Source organism: Carassius gibelio, chromosome B4 (assembly GCF_023724105.1).
Source record: "Carassius gibelio isolate Cgi1373 ecotype wild population from Czech Republic chromosome B4, carGib1.2-hapl.c, whole genome shotgun sequence".
Taxonomy (NCBI): Eukaryota; Metazoa; Chordata; class Actinopteri; order Cypriniformes; family Cyprinidae; genus Carassius; species Carassius gibelio.
Genome location: NC_068399.1, coordinates 26,443,500 through 26,468,788, shown reverse-complemented (window position 1 = coordinate 26,468,788; position 25,289 = coordinate 26,443,500). Strand labels below are relative to the sequence as shown.

The 25,289-nt window shown below is 34.0% G+C and overlaps 2 protein-coding genes across 3 annotated transcripts; both read left to right on the top strand.

Annotated features, from left to right (window-relative positions):
- Positions 1-4,023: 4,023 nt before the first annotated feature.
- On the top strand, positions 4,024-18,207 carry cmah (cytidine monophospho-N-acetylneuraminic acid hydroxylase). The gene is made up of 15 exons (XM_052554459.1): positions 4,024-4,187; positions 4,585-4,802; positions 6,901-6,992; positions 7,835-7,947; positions 9,144-9,334; positions 9,431-9,511; positions 10,764-10,830; positions 10,904-10,985; positions 12,297-12,434; positions 12,542-12,677; positions 13,058-13,201; positions 14,139-14,313; positions 14,412-14,528; positions 14,601-14,716; positions 17,380-18,207. The coding sequence occupies exons 2-15, from the start codon at positions 4,597-4,599 to the stop codon at positions 17,498-17,500; spliced, it is 1,779 nt and encodes a 592-aa protein (XP_052410419.1). The 5' UTR covers positions 4,024-4,187; positions 4,585-4,596; the 3' UTR covers positions 17,501-18,207.
- A 3,550-nt stretch (positions 18,208-21,757) lies between these two features.
- LOC127956502 (GLIPR1-like protein 1) lies at positions 21,758-25,041 on the top strand. Of its 2 annotated transcripts, XM_052554462.1 has the most exons (6): positions 21,760-21,995; positions 22,993-23,241; positions 23,329-23,447; positions 24,278-24,363; positions 24,440-24,466; positions 24,777-25,041. In XM_052554462.1, exons 1-6 carry the CDS (start codon positions 21,834-21,836, stop codon positions 24,920-24,922), a joined length of 789 nt encoding a protein of 262 aa, XP_052410422.1. In that variant the 5' UTR covers positions 21,760-21,833; the 3' UTR covers positions 24,923-25,041. The 2 variants fall into 2 exon arrangements, with proteins under 2 accessions (XP_052410423.1, XP_052410422.1); XM_052554463.1 differs by lacking the exon at positions 24,440-24,466 and having other exon boundaries at positions 21,758-21,995.
- The last annotated feature ends 248 nt before the right edge of the window (positions 25,042-25,289 follow it).

Below are 25,289 nucleotides of genomic sequence, written 5' to 3'. Positions count from 1 at the left end.
TGTCCCTCAATTGAAAATGTATGTACGGTATACTGTCCATGTCCAGAAAGGTAATAAAAACATCTTCAAAGTAGTCCATGTGACATCAGAGGGTCAGTTAGAATTTGTTGTAGCGTTGGAAATACATTTTGGTCCAAAAATAACAAAAAATTATGACTTTATTCAGCATTGTCTTCTCTTCCGGGTCTGTTGTTTTTAACAACATAATTTTCATTTTTGGATACTGACCCTTTAAAGGTTTTTGTGACTATGAACCACAAAACAAACAGTCACAGGAGTCCATTTTTCGAAATGCTCAAAATATTGAGAAATTCGCCTATAAGGTTGTCCAACTGAGGTTCTTAGCAATGCATATCACTAATGGAAATTTACAAAATATCTTCATGGAACATGATCTTCACTCTAACTACTCTCATTCATTACTTTAATCAATTATTAATGAATTAATCTAGATTTTTGCTGTATACCTTCTAGCTTTAACCATTTTTTAACCAACTCTGTTTGCCTCTAGCTATAGGAAAATGTGGCATCTAAAGGAACAGGAAGTCTCACATTGAAAGAGGATGGCTTAGTGCCATGTTTCTAAATAAATTAATAAAATAAAGTCATCTCTACAGACAAACAACATATGGAGTACCTCAAGGTTCTGTACTTGGCCCTCTGTTGTTTACAATGTGCATAAATTACTTACCAAATTGCTGTCCTTGTGTTGGCTGCCAGATGAATGCTGATAACACTGTTGTCCATGTGTCCACTACAACACCCAGCCTGGCAGATGAGCACCTGAACATTTTTAAATGGCTTGAGTTGTCTCATAAAAAAAAAAAAAGTAATTAACTCTTAATGTTATAAAAAAAGTTTTCATGTGCTTCTCCAAACAAAATAGGCCTGCAAGGGATGTATTTGAGGTGTGGATTAAGAATGAAGTTCTTGAAGCAGTGGATTAAAGTCAAGTATCTTGGGATTATTCTAGATAAGAATTTAAACCTTGATAGTCACATTGAGTACATCTGTAAGAAAAAGGTCAAACCAAACCTAATTCTTTCTGTGTTATTAGAAGGGACGAGTCGTGTCAAACTGCAAAATTATACATGCATGCAATGATATTTTCACATTAATCATATTGTGTTACATCATGGTCACAAGCCTCTCTAAATAAATTAAAGCCTATTATTTCAATATACAAACAGGCAATAAAAGTTATGGAGCAGAAACCAAAGAGATGGCAACATCACAATGATGCCATCTCTTTGGTTTCTGGTCCATAATTTTTATTGCCTGTTTGTATATTAAAATTATAGGCTTCAATTTATTTAGAGAGGCTTGAATTTTTTAAGAAAGATTCTTAATTCTTCTTATCTTCGACAGTTTTGTTGATTTTAATGATCTCAAATTGGTTTCTAAATGTCTAAAGAATCATGTTTCACCACTCTCGTATCAATCTGCTTTTTCTGGAAAGGGGAAAACACTCAGGAATGCTTTATCTACTAATTTAAACTAGAGACCAATGGTAATGCGTTTAACAGAGGACTTAAACAACGGTTAAAAACCAAACAACAGCGCTCACATGAATAGTCCTTCTCATACCCAATTAATATTGCAATATTGTCTGATTCTGTTGTCTTTGCTATACAGCTTATAAATGTAAATAATTCAGAATGGATCATCTCTTCTTTATTTTTCTTTTTTTTAAGAACATTGTTTCTTAACATTGTTACTATTATTTGTTATTATTATCATTGTTACAGTGTATTTTTTTATTTATTTTTTTTGCTCTCTGAAAAGCCTCACATGGACTAAAGTTGAAAATTATCATGTGTGTCAAAACACTTAAGCAAGTGCATATGGTTTGTCAAGTGTATGTCAACTGTGATGTCCATGTTAATTAAAAAGTGTAATAATTATAATAGTCATGTCAGTATCTTTTTTATTGTCAGTCCTGTGATAAATCTCTTATCCAAACTGGTTTGTAGTTTTATTTGGCCACAGTAGTACGGTGCCTGAGAGAGCTCAACGCACTGCCACTTCAGAAAACACATGCAAATAGAAAAAGTACCAGCAAATCAAGAAAATATTTTCATCAATTTGACAAAATACCCACAACACAACCAAATAAAGAAACACACTGCAAATACCCACACAACATAACCAAATAAAGAATTTTATTTGTGTCACACCTGGACTCATTTAGTGTGTTTTTGCCCGTGACCCAGTTTCTGTCTTTCCGTGTTTGGTTTGATTAGTTCCCAGGTGTGTCTATTCTATTCCTCATGTGTTCCATGTCCCTGTTAATTTAGTCATGCCATCCACCTGTGTTTCCCCAATTATCCTTTTGTACATAAGCCTTGTCTTTTCAGTTCTGTTTTGTCGGGTCTCCTCACTTGTGACTAAATCACTGACTTACGTGTGTCTATCGCTGTGCTCCATGAATGGTATATATTAAAAGCCTTATTCCGTTTATCCTCGACTCCGTATTCCTTCAGGCAGCGTAAACCGTGACAATTTGCAGCATCTGTCAAATTGATGAAAATGTTTTCTAAGTTTGCATATGTTTTTTCTATTTGTGTTCCCTTCAGTTGTTTTGCTTCCTTCAATTCTTTATTCTTTTTTCCCCCTGTGCTCAAATTAAATTCCTTCCCTCAAATTAGTGTTTGCAGAAACATTTCCTTCTTCTAATGACATTATCTCACACATTAGCTCCTTTTAGAACTTTGGCTAATGTTCTGCCAAGGTTTTCAAAGCTATAATGAAGAAAGGTTCTTGCGGTAATGTTAATGGTTAACATTACAATTACAAAGATAGAATATATATTTTTATATAATGAAAAATTTTATATGAAAAAATATGTCATAAATCATCAGGAAACCTTTATTGGTTCTTCTTGAAAATGCAATTCAGCAAAACTCACCTGTGTTACTGGAAAATCTAATTGGTTATTGATAAACTCAGCTTGTTACTTAACTAATGAAAATTGCCTTTGAAGTAAGTAAAAAAAAGTGAGTAAAAAAAAAATCCTGTCAGTGCTGCTTACGTAAATGTCCTTTAAAGATATGTAACTGAAATATACAGAAAAATAGATAATGTGTACTTGAATAAACATTTAAACGATCTACACTAGTTTGAAAGAAGACATGTAATGGAAGCCAAATAACCCAAGAACACTGGCTTTTCCTGCAATGTCACGTTTCTACATCCATTCTACATTATTTGAAGGTCAGCCCCATAATAAAGCTCACATCTCTCCTTATCAGAAGCAGAAGATGCCGCTATCACTACTATTAACAAGCACATTAAGTATTTTTCACATGATTAAGCAGATGGACTCTAGACTTTGTCTTATCCTTATCTGAACTGAAGGAGAATGTTTTTTTCATTTTCCACCTTTATTTGTTTTTCACCTTAATTATCCTAAAGGCCACAGTTCATTTTTAGTTTCAAACATCAAGCGTTTACAAGTACTTCACATTTTTCAGACTAGGCTTTCTCAAGCTAACAAAGGATGTATTTTTTTAGTTTAAAATTTGCGCTGCAGCTGTCATCGAGTTTAATTTAAAAACATAAAACAGAAGTTGTTTGTAGACGATACAGAATTGAATGTTTACTCTTTGGAATGCCCCAATTTTTTCCTCAGAATTCTAAGTTTACATCCAGCAATTCAAAGTGCTCTTCCGTATATTTGACATTCAAAAGATTTTTTGTTAAGTTAAACTTTTGTGCATCATTAACAAGGTGCTTGGTAATTACTTGCATGGTGCTTTATTCAATCGGAAACTGATATGTAAATCATAAAACGTAATTTCATACCTATGATTTAGTATTATAGACAAATTAACTTTTTCCACATTCAAAAACACAGATCTGAGTACCGTATATTAGAATCTATAAAGAGTAGAACATTTAATGACATGACTAGGCAGTATTATTATTTTTTTTTGTACTTAATACACTTGAGTAGTTATAACAAACAAACAAACAAACACACAAGACTAAGTTGAACTAAAATGTGTTTAAAATAAGGAGGTTTTTTTTCAGGGTGAAGTGATAACTACGCCCCGTCAGTTCAACTGAAAGAGTTTGATAACGAGAACAGACCTTCACTTTCAGCTGAGCTCACACACACTTTCTAAACTCACACCAGTCTCTTCCTGCTCACATTTAATCCAGAAACCAGCCCACAGCAATAAAAGGTAATGTTGAAAATCTATATAACTCTTTTTAACAAACTGTGAAATTATAAGAATTAAATGAGATTGAAAAGTGGTCATAATTCGATTGTTTGACAGAAGAAAAAAATATTATATTTCAAGTACAAATAGAACAACACAGTTACTTGGTTTTGCATATGTTTTGGTCAAATTTGGGTTTGTTTAGTCATTAAAGTATCCATTTTATACAGATTGATAAATTCTTGAATAAAGAACATAGTTTTAAACCAGTCACATGCATATGTATATCAGTTTTAAACCACTCATATATCCATCAACAATGCATTACAATAGTGTATAATTAAGATTGCAGATAGGAAACATAACTTTATAAGATCTGAGCGCACTGAAGATGAACCGAAGACTCATTCATCTCTAGATCTGAAGCACGATGACATCTCAGGTCTCAAAGACCGTCCTGCGACTGGAGGCTGAAGACGTCCGGGCACTAAAAGATGGAATTAATTTTAAGAAAAACCAAGAGGATGGCAAATGTTACATCATTTACAAAGGCAAAGACAAAATACGAGCTTGTGTGAACCAGTGCAAACACCAGGGAGGACTCTTCATTAAAGACATAGAAGACATGGACGACAGGTCGGTGAATCCAAGTTAACATTACAGGGGAAAAATAAAAAGAGAACAAGATGATACTATTAATAAAAAAGCCAAATAAATGCATGCAAAAATTGAAACTAAAGATACACAGTGGTGGCCAAAATTGTAAGAGCATTTTAAAGAGGTTTCAGTTGTTTTTTATTAAATTGGCCATTACAAAACCTATAAAATGAATGATCTGCTGAACATTGAAAATTATCCAGTGGCACCCCGAAAGTCCAGACCTGAACTGCATTGAGCAAATTTAGGGCAAGTTGGAAAATAAACTGCACAGATACTGTATATTCAAAGGAAATCCTTTGTCTTGAGTAGCAGAAGTCATGGGACAAAATTAGTAAATTCTCAGGAAATATACTGACACTATGCCAGAGAAACGTGCTGCTATAATTGCTGCAAAAGCTGGACATACCAAATATTAAAGTTATAAATGAATAAAAACAGTACGACTCATTTAATCTGATATTTGTTGTGCTCAGAGCAAACATCTGCACGTTTCATGAACATTTTAAAATGAAATCAATATTTTCTGATCTGTCAGGTGTTCTAACAATTTTGTCCACCACTTTTTCATAGATGTTTTTAAAGGAAGTGTATTAAACTTTAGTAAATCTTTCTTACTTCAGTCTTAAGTATCACATGATCCTTTAGAAATCATCCTAATATGCTGAATAGCTGTTCAAGAAACATTTGTGATTATTATCAGTGTTGAAAATAGATGTGCTGCTTCATATTTTCATGGTATCATTTCAAGGATGCATTGAAATGAATCAAAAGTGTGTCAGGTTTTATGGGAAGGCATACGCGAGGACTTAAATGCAAGGCTTTATTAATTTATAAAAGAGGACATAAAACAAACAAAAACAACCGCTTCGGGGGAAAACACAGCTGGCAGCGGTTCTGAAGGAACATGCAATGTCCTCAGGCAACACACAAAGGGAACATTTCACAATGGTCCGACAGGACTGAGAACAACAAATAAGGAAGCAAAGTGGAGAAAATGAACAAATAATGGCTTATCAAGGTGAGGGAATGTTTGCTCATAGCAAAGACAAAACACACTCCGAACCTGCAACATAAACCTTCAAACCTTACGATCACAAAAAGACGAGACAATACATGGGATCTGTCACAAAACCAAGAATAAAGCAGACTTAATTGACAGAACCCTGTTATTTAGGCATGATACAAAAGATTTCTACTTCAAAGAAATTCCATCAGACTCCTGAAAACCAATGTATCACAGTTTCCACAAAAACAATGTAGCAGCACGAGGGTATTAACCCTTAACTGTCACTCACATTTTTGAACATCGACTTTATAGTGCACGATTCAAACTTACATTTTTAGAATTCATGAATGAAAACATTTTGTAACATGATATTGATTTACCATTTACATGGTAATGCAATGTCTGATTGTAAAATGAATGGTTAGGATGAATTTTGAGATTTTTTATGTTTTCAAGTGATATATAATTTCTGATGATTTCTAAAATGTGATAGAGAAAAAGGCAACGACGAAGTCTTTTTTTTTTAAACTAAGGTCAAAACTCCTGTGATAGTGTAGATTTTTGAGGGTGCACTCTTGTCATAAATTCATCTATTACCTTTCCTAAATAATTTTTAACAAAAAACATTGGTAAAATAAATATTTGGGAGTTTTAACGATATATAGCTTGTCAAGATTAGATTAGATTTAATTGTAATATAGTGAAGTAAATATATGCGTCCCGTATTCGGGACAGAGTGACAGTCAAAGGGTTAAACAATGATAATGATCAGAAGTGTTTCATGAGCAGCAAATCAACACATTTTACTCATTTCTGAAGAATCATGTGACACTGAAGACTGGAGTAATGATGCTGAAAATTTTGTCAAAGGAATAAATTAAATTTTAATGTATATTAGGAAAACAGCTATTTTGAATTGCAAAAACATGTAACAATATTACTTTATTTTTGATTAAATAAATGCAGGCTTAGTAAGCAGAACAAACAAAACATTATTATTTTTTTTTTTTTACATAAATATTTATTTTTAATCAGTAAAAAAAGTGCACTTGTGTGTTTGTGTAACAGAACAGTGCGCTGCACCAAACACTACTGGAAACTGAACGTGGCCACAATGGAGTACATCAACCCTCCAGACAGCTTCATGCAAGACGAACTCGGTAACAATATCACTCTTATTTAAAAAGAGTGCATTGAAACCAATTTCAGAGTCTCTTGAAAAAATACTGTAGGTACTTTTTTTGGCATTGATGGTTATAAAAATCATTGCATTCCAAGTATTGCAAGTTTGGTTTTTGTGATTCTTTAGAATGCTAAAATGTTCTTTGTGAAGACACGTTCACTGAAAGGTTCTTCGGCGAAGCAAAAATGGCTCTTCTAAAGCAACACTGAAAAATAAAAACTCTTAATCATTTATTTTAATGACATTTGATGTCGTTTTAATTGCAGCTGATATAAATAATATGGTAACACTTTCTATGAAGCCCGTAATTATAATTCATTATAAGGGTATTCTTAAGGCATTAATGAATGCAAAATGCATTATAAAAAACCTTATAATATGTTATATCAACATAACAACAATTATAATACATCATAATAAGTTTAAGTATGATTATTTACTGTATTACACACAATGAACACCATATTGAATCATATCTTGGCATTGTTTATTTAAAAAGAGTGCACTGAAAGCAATTTTATACTCTCTTGGAAATACAGTAGGTACTTTTTTGGCATCGATGGCTCTATAAAGAACCTTGGAAATTTTGGAATGGAAACTCAATGTTCTTTGCGCTATGAAATTAAGAAAAACAATTAAGACGCGTTCACTGAAAGGTTCTTTGGGGAAGCAAAAATGGCTCTTCTGTGGCAACACTCATTGTAATTTTAATTGCAGCTGATATAAAAATTATGTATTCATATTAAAGATGGATATTAATAGTACGTAGTTGTTGGAAGTGAATGCTGTGGGATTGTCTTCCTGTGTTTGTGTGTGTAGAGGCAGTGCTGTCAGATACTGACGGTAGTTTAGAGCTGGTGGAGTTGAATCCTCCAGACCCCTGGACCGCAGACCCCAGAGAAGCACAAGAGTTGCATGCCGGAGAGATTACGGTAAATAACAATGACAAAAAACAGATCTTATATCTCATCATGTCTCTGATGTGAACAAACTGCTTGGAAAAAAACTTTAAGCAATGCACGCCATTGTTATCTGATTACTTTATACTCCTCTTCTCACATCCACACCTGTGTAAATACATTGCACCTTGTACCAAAGAATAAATAAATAAAATTTGACAGCAGCTGTTTAAAGTTAGATTTACAACCATGTGGTAGAGCACTGTGTTAACAGCGCAAAAGGTTGTGGGTTTGATTCGCAGGAAACACATGTTAGGGGAAAAAGGTTTAGGCTGAATGCACTGTAAGTGGATCAAAGCGTCTGTAAATGCAGAAATGTAGATATAACCTGGAACATACAGTACCTGAAATATTGGAACATGACAATGTTGTGAAGTAACCAGTACCAACTAAATTACATAATTTGATTACCAAATAAGTGTAATTATAACTGGTTAGAGTTACTGAAAAAAAGTGTAACAAAATTATAGTTACTTATGATAATGTTAAGGAGGTTATATCTAAAAAACTAAAATTTCACCCATACCCACATACAGATTTAATTGATTTCTTTCATAAATTGCAGTGACTGCTCTAAAATATGAGACACCAATGTTTCAGGAGTTTAGTAATAGGACAAATGCTTATTTAGAATATGCTTTATTTTTAAAGATTAACAGTTTTACCCAAGGCATTGATAGATGCCAGTGTGTCCTGTCATAGCTACACAAAGATTTGATTTAAAAAAGATTATCACAGCTACTAAATTATTTGGTTTTAAATCTTTATTAAACTCAGAATGATCTCAAAGTTAAGTCTGATTTTATGGTGGCTCTGCTTTAAAATCAAATGATTGTAATCTTAATTAAAGTGAGGAAGGATTTCGAAAGTGACTGTAATCAGAGTTGAATACTAGTTATAAAGTAATCAGATAGTTATTAATCAGTTACATTTCTTTAATAAAGTAATTGAAATAGATACACAACTTATTATATTTTGATAGGGTCACTTGTAATCTGTAACCTATTACATTTCCACAGTAATCACAGTAAACACTGGTCGCTGATGCACAATGATGCATAAGACTTTAATGATTTTATGATGCATTCAATTGTTAAGAGTGACATGCTAATAAATAAATAAATGCTGTTTTGAACATCCTGCTCATCAAAGAATGCTGTGCATTGCAGCTGACGTACATCACACACGCATGTATGGAGCTGAAAGCAGGGAACAAGCGGATGATGTTCGACCCGTGGCTCACAGGACCAGCGTTTGCGAGAGGATGGTGGCTCCTTCACGAACCTCCGTCTGATGCCATGGACAGACTCAGTCAGGTCGATCTCATATACATCAGCCACATGCATTCAGATCACCTGAGGTTAGAGTCTGATCCACCTCTCTATTGTATTCAGTTGTGTTGAATTGTATGACGCCACAAAACCATACATTTTAAATGCACTTTTTTTTCTATTAGCTACCCAACTTTGCAACTTCTTTCCAAGAAGCGTCCAGATATTCCCATTTATGTTGGAGACACTTCACGGCCGGTGTTTTGGTGAGACTGAAGTCTAGAGGAGAGTTTGCAACATTAAAATAAACGAAGGAATATTGAAGTTAAACTAAATTGAACTGTTGTTATGGCTATCACACTTCTAACTATTATTATTCTGGTCATTTAAAAGCAGGTAGTATGCACAATCAACTCAGAATCCACACAAAACAAAGACAACACTTTATTTTAAGGTCTTCTTGTTACATGTTACATGTACTTACTATTATAATAACAATAAATTATGCATAATTACATGCAATAAACCCTAATCCCAAACCTAACCATATAGTAAGTAAATGTAGTTATTTAATATTACTCAGTGCTAAAACTTAAATAAATGTACAATTTTCCTACATTAAAAAATAAATACAACCTCATGTTGTGTCAATCACGTTTATACACGGCCTGGAATTGGAAAATTTGATTTTCTCTGTTTTCGCATCCATAGCAAGGATTTTGATAGGAAAGGATGGCGAATACGGAAAAAAAATGCATATGACAATTTTAAACACAGTGTGCAAGGACTGATAAATGTAAAAGCAAAAGATGTATAACAGATTCAGTGTATGGAATACAATTATGAATCCAGTATCTCTGTTACTTACTTTGTGTAAAAGATAATCTTCAACTGATCAGAGCTGCTCACACTTACATAATCTAAAATTATAAAAGACATGGCTGGTGGGAAATCATTTACAAATTGAAAGTGAACATTTCTAGACATTTTAATATAGAAATCAGCCTGTTGAGAGTGTGTTTACAGTGTGTTGTTGGATGGTTGAGCTCCATAGTTTTCTGAAGTCACTTCATCATAGTTACAGTGAGGTGAAATTGGCAGTTACAGATTTTTCCCGCCTTTTTTTTTTAAAATCTGTAACTGCCAATGCCACCTTATAATTAAATATAAGGAGGTGGCTTTGGGAGTTACAGATTTGAAAAAATCAAAATGGCGGGAAAAATCTGTAACTTTTGATGTCACCTCACTATAACTATAATGAAGTGACTTTGGCAGTAAGAGATTTAAAAACAAAAACTGCGTGGAAAATCTATAACTGCCAGTGCATTATCACTATTAACTATAATGAGGAGACCTTGGCAGTTACAGATTTGAAAAAATCAAAATGGCGGGAAAAATCTGTAACTGCTGATGTCACCTCATTATAACTATGAAGTGACTTTGGCAGTTGGAGATTTAAAAACAAAAACGGCGTGAAAAATCTGATTGAAAAAACTATGAATTTTGTTTTTGTTGCAGGTATCTGGAGAAAAGTGGAGTGAATTTAACAAACATAAATGTGGTGCCATTCGGCGTGTGGCAGAACGTACGTTTTTCTTGTCTTTTCTTCTTTTTCATGTGTTCTTTTTCTTGATTTCGGCTTTCCTATTATTCGAAAGGTCGATGAACACCTGCGATTTATGATTCTGATGGACGGAGTTCATCCTGAGATGGACACCTGCTTGATCGTGGAGTATAAAGGTATTTTGCTGCTCATTTAGACAAACATTTGGCAAAAAGCTTAACATGCAAATAACAAAACTATGTAAGAGCAGAGCAAGAGACAGAAAGAGAGTAGGCTGCATTCTGCCTTTATCTACAACATATGATAAGAGTATATAAAGGCGCCAGGGCATTTAATTTTACATGCAAAAGAACAGTCTTAAGGCAAAGTTCAAGTAACAGCAATTATTTCAAGGGTGTGAATATTTTTTTCTTTTAATATGCAGTGTCAGAAATGTGGTTTGAACTGTTTTAAAGCCAACAAAACCCCTTTTGCTGCATTAGCAGAAGCAAAAAAATTAATTGTGCAACTGTTGTAAAGTTTTTAAGTCTCTTCTGCTCAGCAAGTATGCATTTATTGATTAAAAATACAGTACAATTGTGGAATATTATTAGAATTTTAAATAACAGTTTTTTGTAAATGGTAATTGATTCATGTGCCTGATTTTTCAGCATCATTTCTTCACCATCATAATAAGTCAGAAATCATTATAATATGCTGATTTGCTGCTCAAGAAATATTTATTATATTATTATTGTCACCATCAGTTTATCTGAAATTATGTTGAAAACAGTCATGCTCCTTCATATTTTTGTTGAAACTAACGTATTTGATTCCTTGATGAATAAAGTTAAAAAATATCAGCATTCATTAGAAAGAGAAGACTTTTGTAAGATTTTAAATGTCTTTAGTGTCACTTTTGATCAATGTAATGCTTCCTGGACGAATAAAAGTTGATAAAAAAACTTATTAACTTACATTTTTAATATTTTAGGATATTTTAATATTAATTCTAGTTATATGTGACCCTTGACCACAAAACTAGTCTTAATTAAGTGTCAATTTATATATCATCTGAAAGCTGAATACATAAGCTTTCCATTGATGTATGGTTTATTAAGATCTGACAATATTTGGATGAGATACGAGGGTGCAAAAAAATCGTAACACTGAGAAATAGAGTTGAAGTTATGGAGTGGAGTTAAACAATATTATACTTATACTACATGTTACAATACTGATTTCTAAGCTGTTTTGTTGTCGGAAAAACACATTTAAAGTTTTAACCGTGTGTTGATGATCTGGTAAAAAAGCTGAAAATGTATAAAAGTTGGACATTTTATAAATGTGAAAATAAAGTTTCCCCAAACTTTTGAACAGTAGTGTAGCTTTACACTGAGATAACGTTGACACAATGAAATTATGGACTCGGTTAAGTGCCTAAACCTCATTAGAAATGCACACTGCTGCTAAAAAGACTGGATAAACTCAAACAAAAACCTTCCAAGGTCACATGATCCTGAATACGGTGGACTGCACCAGACCAAACAATGGACGTCTTCCTCATGGTGTTGATGTGATGATGAGCGACTTCGCCGGTGGTGCCTCCGGTTTTCCAATGACCTTCCACGGCGGTAAATACACCGGTGAGTCTCGCATGCCGCTTTAAACAGGTGCAACACAGGAACAGGTGACCATAAGCAGCCCAATGCATTCTAATGCACATCGTGTTTGTTTGTTTTTTTGACAACAGAAAGCTGGAAGGCAGATTTCATCAAGAACGAGAGGAAGAAGCTGTTAAACTATAAGACACAGCTGGTGAAATCACTACAGCCCAAGATCTACGTCCCTTTTGCAGGATACTTCACTGAAGCGCATCCCTCTGACAGGTGAACACACATGCCTCAATCAACCTTATCACAGAAACTCGTCCAGCTAGTCAACGATTAACTACGGTGTCCAGGAACACATTGTAAGTAAAATCAATAAAGTCAACATGAAACAACTATATGCACTATGATGCATTTCTAAGTGAAATATATCAGAATGATTTCTGAAGATCATGTGACACTGAAGACTGGATTAATTATGCTGAAAATACAGTTTTTCATCACGGGAATAAATTACAGTTTAAAACATATTCACACTAGACATTTCACAATTTAACTGTGTTTTTGAGTACATTAAACAAATCTTTTCAACTGTAGTGTACTCTATATAAAACTGAAGTATGAAATGTATGACAGGAACACTTGAACATGACTAACAGGTACATAAAGGAGACGAACAGCAAGAACAGTGCAGCAGATCTGAATGAATCGATAAGGAAGAGCTGTCCGAATATCTTAACCTGGACTCCTGTACCCGGATCAGTCCTGGACTTGGCCCTGGCGTTAAATGACCCATCCAACAGGTGCGTTCACACGGCTTTACGTTATTATTAGGATGCAGCATTTGAGCACACTGATGTAGCTTGAGTGCATTAGACTGAAATTAATAAAGCTTTAATATTTGCATGAAAGCAAGCAATTTGCAAAAACACCAACATGACGTCAGTTCAGTTCAGTTTATTAGCCATTTGCAGTGTAAAACCACATTGGTTTATTTTAATATTACTGAGACACTATACAATTATTATCATCATTATTATTTATTTTTTGCATATTAATTTGACTTAAGTTTTAGTAATTCTGTATTTTGTTTTTGTCATTTTAAAACGTGTATTTTGTTTTTATTCCTTTTTATTTGCTTTAGTTTTTCTAGTCACATTAAATGAAAATGATAAAATGTTGGCTTGGCAGCTGAAATACTTTGTGTATAGTTGTGTTAACTATTAAAATGTATTTATTTATATATAATTATTTTGATCAATAATTACTAAGTTTTTTCAATTGTTTATTTTTTTTTAAATAATTTTCTGGTCATCAAAGAATCCTGAAAAAATGTGTGATGTTTAATTGTGCCATAAGTTGTGGCATAAAATAAGTGTTTTCATATTTATATTATTTCAGTTAACCAAACTGAAAGAATTATTCATGTTTAAAACTTTTTTCATTTAATATATATTTTTTAAATGTTATTATTTTTAGTTCTAGTTTGAACTATAATAATCCTTCAAGAAAGGCTGAATATTTATAAAAAAATTTAATTAATGTGATTTATATTTACAAACATATTTAATACAGTCTCTTTGGTATTTTTATTTAGGCATGCATCTGTTTAATTTCCATTTCATATTAAAATGTTCATTAGCTTGTTGCATGTGAGAATTATGTCGGAGTCTGTTATTATTTCTGCCTGTTTTCCATCAGCATTATTTATTTTTCCTGGTTTTAATATCATGACCATAGGAGAGTCATCACTGAGCCGCCTAATGGCACGAAGATCTTTAAGGACAGTTGGGACTTTGACTTGTATTTGGATGAACTGAATGCTTCCGTTTCAGCTGAAATCTTTAAATACAAAAGCTGGATCCAGTACTATTATAACTGGGCAGGATTTAAAGACTACAATCTCGTGATTCGGGTAAATCATATACTTCATAAACGAACTGCTGGTGGATTTCACACATAAAGCAGCTTAATGCACAAAAAAACCCATGCAATAAACTGTTTTCCCATCAGGTCACTGAGACGGATGATGATTTCAATCCTCTGAAAGGAGGTTATGACTATCTGGTGGACTTTCTGGATCTTTCTTTCCCAGCCGTGCGTCCGGAGAGAGATCACGCGTACGAGGAGGTACAGACTGAGCTGTATGAGACGCATGCTGAAGCTGAATACAAACTGATGAATCAAACGTGTGCGTTTCAGATCAAGAACCGAGTTAATGTGATGAGACACGTGGTTCTGAACGGCCGGCTGTGGGACGACCTGTACATCGGCTTCAATAACAGAATGAGTCGAGATCCCGATGTTTACCACCACAAGTAAATACACACGAACAACATCATCACAAGATGAAACAGAAAAATACATAAGAGTGCATTAGTCATGCATCAAGTGAAAATATAGTCAATTCAAAGACCAGTATCCAGAAATGTAATCATTATTCACATGGTATCCTGAAGGATTCCTCGCAAATCAAGCTTTTATGTTGCATATAAAAAAAAAATTCAAAATGTTTTTAACTTTAGACATCTATAGTAATACATAGTTAAATAAAGCCGGTCTTTAACATTATTTATCATCATTTCATATCATAATTTTTTTATTGGCAGATTCTGGAATCATTTTCAGATAGAATTGCCACTATTGCAAATATTTCTAAATGTTTATATTTAGCTTCATTTTTTTTTCCAGTTTTTTAATACTTTAGTCATTTTAGTACTTCAGTTTAACCTTGTTTTGTTTCAGTTTGTATTGTTTTGTTTTCTTTTTTGTCTACAATTTCATCATGCATTTGTATTTTATTGTAGCCTTGTTTTGTGATAGGTTTCTTGACGCATCTTAGAGATGTTTCCACGGTTCTTCTGGATTTTATCTATCTGAGTTTGTTGTGTCTCTTCATTGCAACTTTTTATATCAGTATTGCGTGATATAAACTTGCAATTGTGAGATATAAATTGCGAGATATAAACTCGCAATTCTGACTTTTCTACTCTGAATTGAGAGTTTATATCTCGCAATCCTGAGAAGAAAGAAAATCAGAATTGTGAGAAAAAAACAGAGAATTGCAACTTTATATCTCTGACTTTACTTTTTTAGAATTGCAAGTTACAAAGTCAGAATTGTGAGATAAAAAGTCACAATTACTAGTTTAATTACTTACTTAATGGAAACTGATATTTCTTACTGACACACTATAGCAAAAGATAGAAACAACTGACTTAAAACTATTTTTCAGCTGGTGAAAATACTACTATTCTAATCATTTTGGCCATCACTGTATATATTTATCTCAATATTTTTCCTCTTGAAGTGGTGGATGCAGGAGTGGGTTGTTTAAAGATGTTTAAATGTTTAGTCTTTCAGTCATCTTTTCAGCTGTGCACCACATCTGTGTTCTTTGTTTTACTTTTTACGTTGAAGCCTTTCATGTTAGCAACACAGAGACCCTGTGATTCTTTTACTCAAATTTCAGATGCATCTCTTTAATCAACATTATCTAGGGTGGTTTCGAGTGCAATTAAGATTGTCTCATGGGATCAACCTTATAATTAAAAGGATATAAACATTATCTTACAGTAAAAGGGAACAAGCTCACATTGCTAATTTCCAGGAAACCTGAAAATCGAACTGAAAACCTGAAGGTCAGACGAGGATGACTGGGTCAGGTTTTCAGCTCCTCTTTCAGTCCTCACAGTAGACGTCTAGCAATCTTAATTCATAACGAGTTTAGTTTTAGGTTTGAGGAAATGATAAATGATAAAAGATACAGGAGGATGTTACGTTCTAATTATTAACCAGCTTTTTGGAGAAAGGATCAATATCAGAAGTGTGTGTGCTCCAAATTTGAACCTACTTTTTGCTCTAAATTAATTTCCGATATTTAATCTTTTTCTGTCAATCACATCGTTCTTGGAGAAAACTTGATGGAAGAGCCACGAACTGCCTTTTTATTATTTTTTATAGTTCACTGAGGTCCACTTATTTTTATATATATAGAATATTTACATTAAAAAAAAAACATGATCATTTAGAAGAAATAGGCTATTTTCTGTCCTGTTTTTAACCCCTCGTCAGAACGAATGAAAATATGTGATAGAGTGTAAACACCCACAATAGTTGTGTAAGTTCAACAGTGACATTCCTTACAGAAGGACGCTGCTGTGATTTACGTCAAAAATGCATAACTCAATACATATCAAACAATCCATAAGAAGAGCCAAAGCAATAGTGATCACGTGAAAAACGTGAAAACTTGTGTTGCATCATTACTGTCAGATCCAGTGTAACTGGCACAACATCATCATTGAATTGTGTCTTGTTTATAAACAATCTGCGATAAAATTGATTTTGTAAAAAATAAAACTTAGGTTTATTTGGAAAAAATAAAACAGAATTCATAGGACCCTACAAATATCATGCATCCGAAGCTATAATTTAATACTAAACAATAATGCATATTATATAGGGATTATTTGATTTGTGTTTGTGAAGGACCCAATTAGGACCATGCACTTTCACTTTCCACACAGGCACACTTTATGTTTTCTTGAAATAACCCTTAAGCATGTAAATGTATAGCTTCCTTCAGTTTAATTTAAATGTATAATTAAAATAAATAGAAAATAAATTGATATTTTAAAGTTTAGAATTAGACAGCCTTGCATTGTGTAGACAACTGCATAGTGAAAATGACCCCAAAGCACCACCTAGTGTACAACCTACTCTAATACTATTATAATATATATATTGATTTTATTTATATATAAATCCTTAATTTTCCAACATGTACATGAAAAATAAAAAATATTGGATACAGCTATGGGACACAGTCGTGCAGCAGCAAGCCTCACAACAGTGAAAGGAACCTCAAATTGTACAGGTCCCCAAATCACTTAATAAATAAAATGTGTATTATAGAAATCAGTTGCACTTTGCAGATTCATGTGGTCTTTAATATCTGTTGCTGTTGTTTTATTGGCAGGTTCTGGAATCACTTTCAGACAGACCTGCCTTTATCAGCACCAGACTGGGATGGTTTCCTTCAGGAAGCCCGTGAAACACACGTCCCAGACGAGAGCAGTAACGGTTGCGCTCTATCTTAACACAAACACACACACATCACAGTTATGTGTGTCATTTTTCTGGATCGCAGCGCTGTTTACGTGGTTTTGAGGGTCTGAGGGGTTTGAATCTGATGCTGCTTGCTTAATATCTGTAAAAAGAAGACAAACACTACTTGAACAACCCCAGGTTAATATTTATGAAGTTTCTTCAGGATACATGATTCTGTGATCAAATATGCAATATTTTTGTATAATAATGCTATGAAGTGGATAATTTTGATTTGATTTGGATCATGGCAGTTTTCTGTCTCTTTACATCAGGTATTACTGGCATGTATTTCTTATTTATGAAATGTGTTTGGGATGGATTTTTGTATTTTTTGGTGTTTGGTTCTTTAAATCCTTAATCACTAATGAAGAGTAATCAGGTTGAGTTATTGAACACTGGAATGAGACTTGAATTGCTTTATAAGCAACTATTTTAATGAATGATAATTTAAAAAAATGAATGTAAAATGCAAATGATGTGTTAGAGACCACATTGAAAACATGGGACTTAAAAATCTGATTTTAATATTTCATAATAATCTTTTCACACAAATGTATATAATTATGTAAATGTGCAGTTTACAAATATAATTATGGGGTTAAAAAAAATCATTTATATTGACGAAAACGATTTTCACATTTTGTTTTAGATTTTAAGACCCACTAGAAAATAAAATGAATATGAACATAAATGCATTGCAATATAATTTTTATAAAATAAATATATTGCAATAGATTGCAATAAATTTTGTAATTTTATTTGTATTTTTTATTATATTTCTATTTAGCTTTTTTGTTTGTTTGTTTTAATTTTAGTAACTGTAATACTTCAATTTAAATTTATTCTGGTTCAGTAAACTGCCCAGACAAGTATTGGGTATTATCTTATACTGTTGTTTATAAATGTTATATATATATATATATATACACACACAAATAAAACATATTTATTTGTAGTTTGGATTTATTTCAATAGCTAAAACATTTTTTTAATTAGTTTTAATTAACATTGGTAATGTTGATTATTAATTACAGAAACATTTCAGGTCAGAAAATAAACCTTTTTCCAATGAATCACAGCCGAATCGCTAAAACATAAGAGCCTGCATCACTTCGAGAAAAACCTGTTTTCAGTATATTGCAGGTGAATCCCCTGCATGCAAACATCAGAAACAGGAAGCAGAGACTGCAGATATTTACTTCCTCATATTTACATGCGGTTAATGAAGCTCCGTGTGCTGAAGAACATTCTACATGAGTTTGAGTTTTTACAAACATTCTGTAACAGATATAATAATCTTTTCGCTTTATTTAGCCCAGATAACCTGATGAGCAGGGTTCAAATGGTGAAAAGGTGAAGTGGTTTAACCCACAAAAACACAGTGCGGTGTGCCACCACAGGTTTCTACACGTTGGCTTGATATGAACAGAGCCAGCTAACTGATTACATGCATACTCTGCATACTCATGCATATAACTAATACTCATAACAAGACTGGTAATCTAAAAGTATTCAAAAAGCAGTCTGATTATATTACCTAAAATGGCAAGTCAAGTCAAGTCTCCTTTATTTATATAGCACTTTGAACAAAAAAGATTGTGACAAGCAACTAAACAATATTAATGAGTGCAGGGCCAGATTGGGACTCCTTTTCAGCCCTGGAGTTTGTTGCCTTAGACCGGCCCACTTTAGTTCACAACTGACTATATTAAAATAATGTAATTAAAACCTCAGAATATAATTCCCTACAGCCTTGTAATTCATTGTATTTTTAAAAACATCATCATTTCCAATTCAGTGCAAAAACAATAGCCTAAGTTTTGCTTCACAGTGAAGATTTATTAGAACAGTAAATAACAGGATAGTGTAAGGATCTCTTTTCTTTAAGATTTAGTATTCATAAATATCCAAACATTAAATTAAAAATTAAATGTATGCATTTAGCAGACGTTTTTATCCAAAGCGACTTACAGTGCATTCAGGCTATCAATTTTTACATATGTGTTTCAAACATAGAAATAAAGAAGAAGAAAAAAGAAAATAAAAACAATAACGTTATATAAAACAAAATAAAAAATATAGATTAAAATGTATTGCATTTTCTAATGACAGTATCATCTCGGTTTCATTAATGTATTGCTGAATCATCAGGTATCATTAATTATCTCAGGGCATTTTTCATTGAGCAGGGCTCTTCATTACTGTTAGTTCTTCTGAATGACAATCCTACCCCATTCTGGTGTGTTGTGCTCATGACTGGAGCTTGGTAACGTTACTGGGCCTTGCGCTACACTGTTAGCAGCAAACTGGACTAAAGGCGGCTGCCGCTGAAGAGCTACAAGAAAAAGTTTGATACATGAGCGGTGGTTTGCAAACGACGTTGTTTTGCAATGTCGCTAGCATCTTGAACTGCTCATAACTACCTTAACGTTAGCTTTCTTACCGGCCTCGTCGTCTCCGTTTGTTTTTTTTGAGGAAGAATGTGCTCAGCTTAGAAAATTTGGACGCGTCAGTTTCCAATTTATTTATTTATTCTGGACTTTCCAGCGCCACATTTGCGCTTTCTGTTATCCATTTTTATCTCATATTTATTTTATTTTGAGCTACTTGCAAGGTGACGTGTTGGGGGCGGGGCCAGGGAGTCAACAGATAATCACGTCATCATTATCTTGCAGGCTGCACTCTGCGAGAAAATATTTAATAAAAAGAGTGGGGCTGCGGTAAAATAATAATATTATTTATATATATATTATATATATATATATATATATATATTTTTTTTTTTTTCTCAACCCAGTGCCATGACAACAAAGGCCCTCGCAGTCATAAAAACATTTTCCTGGTGCTCCCGATTACCCAATCCGGGCCTGAATGAGTGTCAATAATGCAACATTACTGTTAAAGAAGACTTAGCCGAGCCAGAAAATGACTCGTTCACGAGTCAAGAACCATTTCTGTCGGACGTGTCCAATTCGAGAACCGAGGAGCTGATGATACTGCGCATGTGTGATTCAGCGTGAAGCAGACCGACACACAGAGGCCTGAACTGAACTGATTCTTTTGGTGATTGATTCTGAACTGATTCTGTGCTAATGTTATGAGCGCGGGTAAACCGAAGGCTTGAATCAAGGGCAATCATCGCCAATGACATCATTTAGTCGAGCGCAAAAGAACCGGTGAACAATTTTCTTCAACGGGTTTATTGAATCGAACTGTCAGAAAGAACTACTGGTGATCCGAAAACAGATGCAACCGGTTCTTGACTCGAGAACGAGTCATTATCTGGCTCGGTGTTCATCTTCAGTTCTCTCTTCACAGCAATTCAGTCAGTGTACTGTTTGAGTAAATTAATTACTCCGGGATATTGGTTTGTTTTAACTCAGAGGGAGTGTCAGCCATTTAAAAAAAGTTAACAGCTTAAGTCATTTGTGGATTAATGCGTACTGGAGACGCGAACCGTTTAAAACGATTCAGTTCGATTTGGTGAACTGGTTCAAGAAGATCTGGTTACATCGAGTGATTCGTTCACGAAACCGATATCAATAAACTGCTGTGTTTTGAACTCTCTCTCACAACAGACACAGAAGAGAAAACAATGATGAATAAAGTCGTAGTTTTTGCTACTTTAGTTATGAATAAATAATGTTAAAACATGTATAAATGACTCATTCTTGGCAAAAGAGCTGTGTGTGCGCGCACATTTGAATAATGTTGGGCTGTAAATGTGATCTGGCTTTTAAAAAGCGGTCAATCAAAATGTACTTGTCGGGCTCGGGTCCTGTCAGGCCTAACTTTTATGACCCGATTACAGCTCTAGCTTGAAATACTTTTAAAACTACATTTCATGACACGATAACAGAAATATTTTGAATTATCAGAATAAAATTGGTGGTTGAAAATGCTGCGTGACCTCAACTGGCAGAAGCCCCCCTCATGACACGAATTCGCATCTGTTGTGTTAATTTGTGTTGTTTAATTTCACGCGGAAATGAATGAGTGTATAAACTCAAAATGTTCAAGCGTCTAACTACGGTGTGAATGCACCATAAGGCTATGTGTCATATTTCTAGTGAGAAGAGTGGCACAACCCCAGAAGGGATGAAGACCATCTCTTTTCAACCGGTCAGGTCTGCCCCAAAAGCTTGTCCAATTGTGTATGAAACCTATTTTATTCTGTGGGCAATTTGTAAGTAAACTAGTCTGCTCTGGATATAACTACATTTCCTCTTTGAGAAAGCAGGTATGTGGAAACCACTGACAGGAAACCTGACAGATCCACTGAGAGTTTTTAACCAGTTGTATGTTTAACAGTCAACCTCAACGATGAATGTCTATCTTCTGATCTCTGTCACAGTTCTGCTAGGTTTATGTTCCTGCGAGCCGGTCTTTGATATCACGGATCCAGCGTTCATTGAGGAATGTGTGAGAGAACACAACAAGCACCGCTCCAACGTGAAGCCCACGGCCGCAAACATGCGCTACATGGTAAATATCAGATGTTTCCTGATGTCTTCTCAGAGATCAGCAGGTCTCGAGGGAGTCTGTGGAGGTTAAACATGTGAATGTGTGTTAAACAGATCTGAATGCATCGCTAGATTTGACCGTCTTCATACAGTACATCTTCATGGTTTTTTGTGCATGACAGATGTATCTTCTTCAATATCCTTTTTTATTGAGGAAGAAAGTATTTTCACTTTCAGCTTCAGGCTTTTAAAGCTCACTGTACAATAAAATACGTGAAATATAAACTACAACAGACATCAGTGTGGGTTTTAGTATAACTTACATAATCATTTTTAATATTACTAGCTATTTTTATAAACAGGATCTTCATGCATTATACTGTTTGAATACAGTTTCACTTTTACTTTAAGATTTCCAAACCCTACTGTTAAATAAGTAATATATATATATATGTGTTTGAAACTAATGTGAAAATCTTAAAACTTATTTAAATTGTGTGTGTGTGTGTATGTATATATATATATATATATATATATATATATATATATATATATATATATATACACACACACACACACACACACACACACACACACACACACACACACACACACACACACACATTTAAGTATTGTACACTATCATAGTAATTATTAACATTCTTTTTTCTCATACAATTTAATTTCATTGAAAACATTTTGACTTGAACAACACTGTAGTAGTTAATATATAAACTACAATATTGTCAGTGTGGCTTTAGTATTACTTATATAATGTTATAGAATTTATTAAACCTATTATTTTAAATTAATTTAAACCCCACTGTAAAGTAAAATATCACCTACAATATATATTTTTCTTCTCGTGCAATATCCTGTTTAATTTCAGATTCATTCTGTTCAGATTACGTAATTAGCATGCATTTCCTGGTCTCCTTGGTCTCCCCGCCTGACCAGCTGAACATTAGATGAGTTTTAAGGATGTTTTAGGGTAAGTGTGTGCATGTGTTTGTGTGCAGACCTGGGATGAAGGCCTGGCGGTGACGGCGCGGGCCTGGGCCAGATTCTGTGTCTTTAAACATAACATTTACCTCAGAGAGGTGAAAAAGGTACATCCCACATTCACATCTGTGGGAGAAAACATCTGGGTAGGAACGCCGTACTCCTCGTTCAAACCTGAATCTGCAGTGAAGTCGTGGAAGGACGAGGACAAAGATTACAATTACGATACAAAGCAGTGCACAAATGTATGCGGCCACTACACACAGGTACAGACTCAGATCCAGTTACAGCTGAATCACACACTAGAGAATACACACAAGTGAATGAAACCTCTCTGTTTTCTGTCCATAAAGATTGTCTGGGCAGATTCGTACAAGGTTGGTTGCGCCGCACAAGTGTGTCCCAATGGTGTGGCTGAAACATCCTTCTCAACAAAGCCTGGGATCATTTTTGTGTGCAATTATGCGACAGCGTAAGTGTAAAAACCACCACACACTGTGTGTGCAGAGCGCCAAAACAATACTGCAACTTGCCAAAACAACAAGCTAATAAAATATTTCTCATCAGTTGATATAAAATATTGCAGCACTTGATATGAAGGTTCAATTTGTTAAGATTACTGCATGATTAACAAAAATATTAACACCTCAATTTGTAAAGTCTGACTCAATTTGTAAAATCTGAATATTTTATATGAAGGTTCAGTTTGTTAAGATTGCTGCATGAGTAACTAAAAATATTAACTATATTTTTAAGATCTCAAGTTGTAACATTTGACTTTATTTCATGCACTATTTATAAAAGGATGTTAATCTGCTTAGAGATGATGTAAAAGGGTTGTTTGTTGACATCTCATGTTAGCTATAAACTACATTAATACACAAGAAAAGTCAGGAAAACACTGAAGCTTGTTTGTGCCATGCTTTTTAAAAGATAACTACGAGTTATTATCACACAATTCTGACTTTTTCTGCTTTGAGTTTACACACAGTTTGGCAGGTTTCTACTAATTCTGCATTTCAATCTCGCAATTTTGACTTTTTGTCCACTGTCCTCCATTTTTTTTTTGTCTGTAATTTTGTATTTAATTCCTGCTATTTCATTTTTTTTCTTTCAGAATTCTGCATTTACATCTCAGTTTTGACTTTTTTTTCTTTTTCTTATATATATATATATATATATTTCTGCAGTGCAATGTTAACAAATTAACCCTTGTTGGTAGGTGTGGTAAGCACAAAATATCTTTAAATGAAGAAGCAAGAAACTGCATGATTTCATACATGTCACACTGATTCTCAACAGAGGAAATTATCGAGGTGCATCTCCGTACAGAAGAGGTGAACCATGCAGCGGCTGCAAACAAGAGACGTGTGCAAACAACCTCTGTCGTAAGTGTTTGTAACAGACACAGTCTCATCCTTCCCAGTAACTGCATTACTTTATAACTGTTACTTCCTTTCACAGAAAACTCCACTCGTGATGCACTGCAGAGTAAGTGATCTCTCACTCATTCACAGTTAAAGATGTCTGGATGTCACTGTTTTTTTTTTTTTTTTTTTTTAAATCTAGAAATTTTCAAGAAGTAGATTCAGAATTGTGAGATTGTGGTTAATAAACTTCCATGCGTTTCCATTGCTTATGCATTTACAAATACACAAATGTTCTATTTTGTTCCTATTTTTGTCTGTTTTGGGTCACCACTAATGCAATGTAACATGCAATGCAAAGTCATTCAGACATCTGTAAGAGCATTTTTGGGCAGTAGACAGCTATAACAATGTGTGTGTGTGTGTGTGTGTAGGTTATAATTGGACTCCAGACTGGGACCCATCGCCGTCCTCCTGCGCCTCTGGTGGTTGTGATTATCAGACTCATATTTTGGTCCTGCTCATGTTTGCCTGCGTTTATGGCCTACAGCACCTGTATAACCTGTTTGAATACGAGTAAACGTCTGGACTCACAGAAGCTATGATTCCACTGGACCGAGAGGAACATTGATGTTTGGGAAACCGTAATGTAATGCAATATTTAATGCACTTCTTGCTATAAATAAAGTATGAAGTATATTTTCCTTTCTGTCTGTATCTTCATATCAATGTTACGTGCTCGCCCTTTCTTAGTCCAGGATTAAGGGCATAAAAGAAACAAGTTTTGGAGTGTGAGAGCACAGGAACTTCTTTTCTCCAGCCCCAGCAACACACATTCAGATCAAATAAGCTTAAAGATTTATTAAATCAAAAGAGAAAGATACAGGTGCTTGTCATAGAATTAGAATATCATCAAAAAGTTGATTTCACTAACTCCATCCAAAGAG

Bases quoted from the DNA above. Each gene is read 5' to 3' on its own strand.
- cmah (XM_052554459.1), top strand. From the start codon at position 4,597: ATGACATCTCAGGTCTCAAAGACCGTCCTGCGACTGGAGGCTGAAGAC. The intron at 9,512-10,763 runs GTGAGACTGAAG...TTTTTGTTGCAG, and splicing joins ACTTCACGGCCGGTGTTTTG to GTATCTGGAGAAAAGTGGAG. The intron at 14,529-14,600 runs GTACAGACTGAG...TGTGCGTTTCAG, and splicing joins GAGATCACGCGTACGAGGAG to ATCAAGAACCGAGTTAATGT.
- LOC127956502 (XM_052554462.1), top strand. From the start codon at position 21,834: ATGAATGTCTATCTTCTGATCTCTGTCACAGTTCTGCTAGGTTTATGT. The intron at 21,996-22,992 runs GTAAATATCAGA...GTTTGTGTGCAG, and splicing joins CCGCAAACATGCGCTACATG to ACCTGGGATGAAGGCCTGGC. The intron at 24,364-24,439 runs GTAAGTGTTTGT...TTCCTTTCACAG, and splicing joins GTGTGCAAACAACCTCTGTC to AAAACTCCACTCGTGATGCA.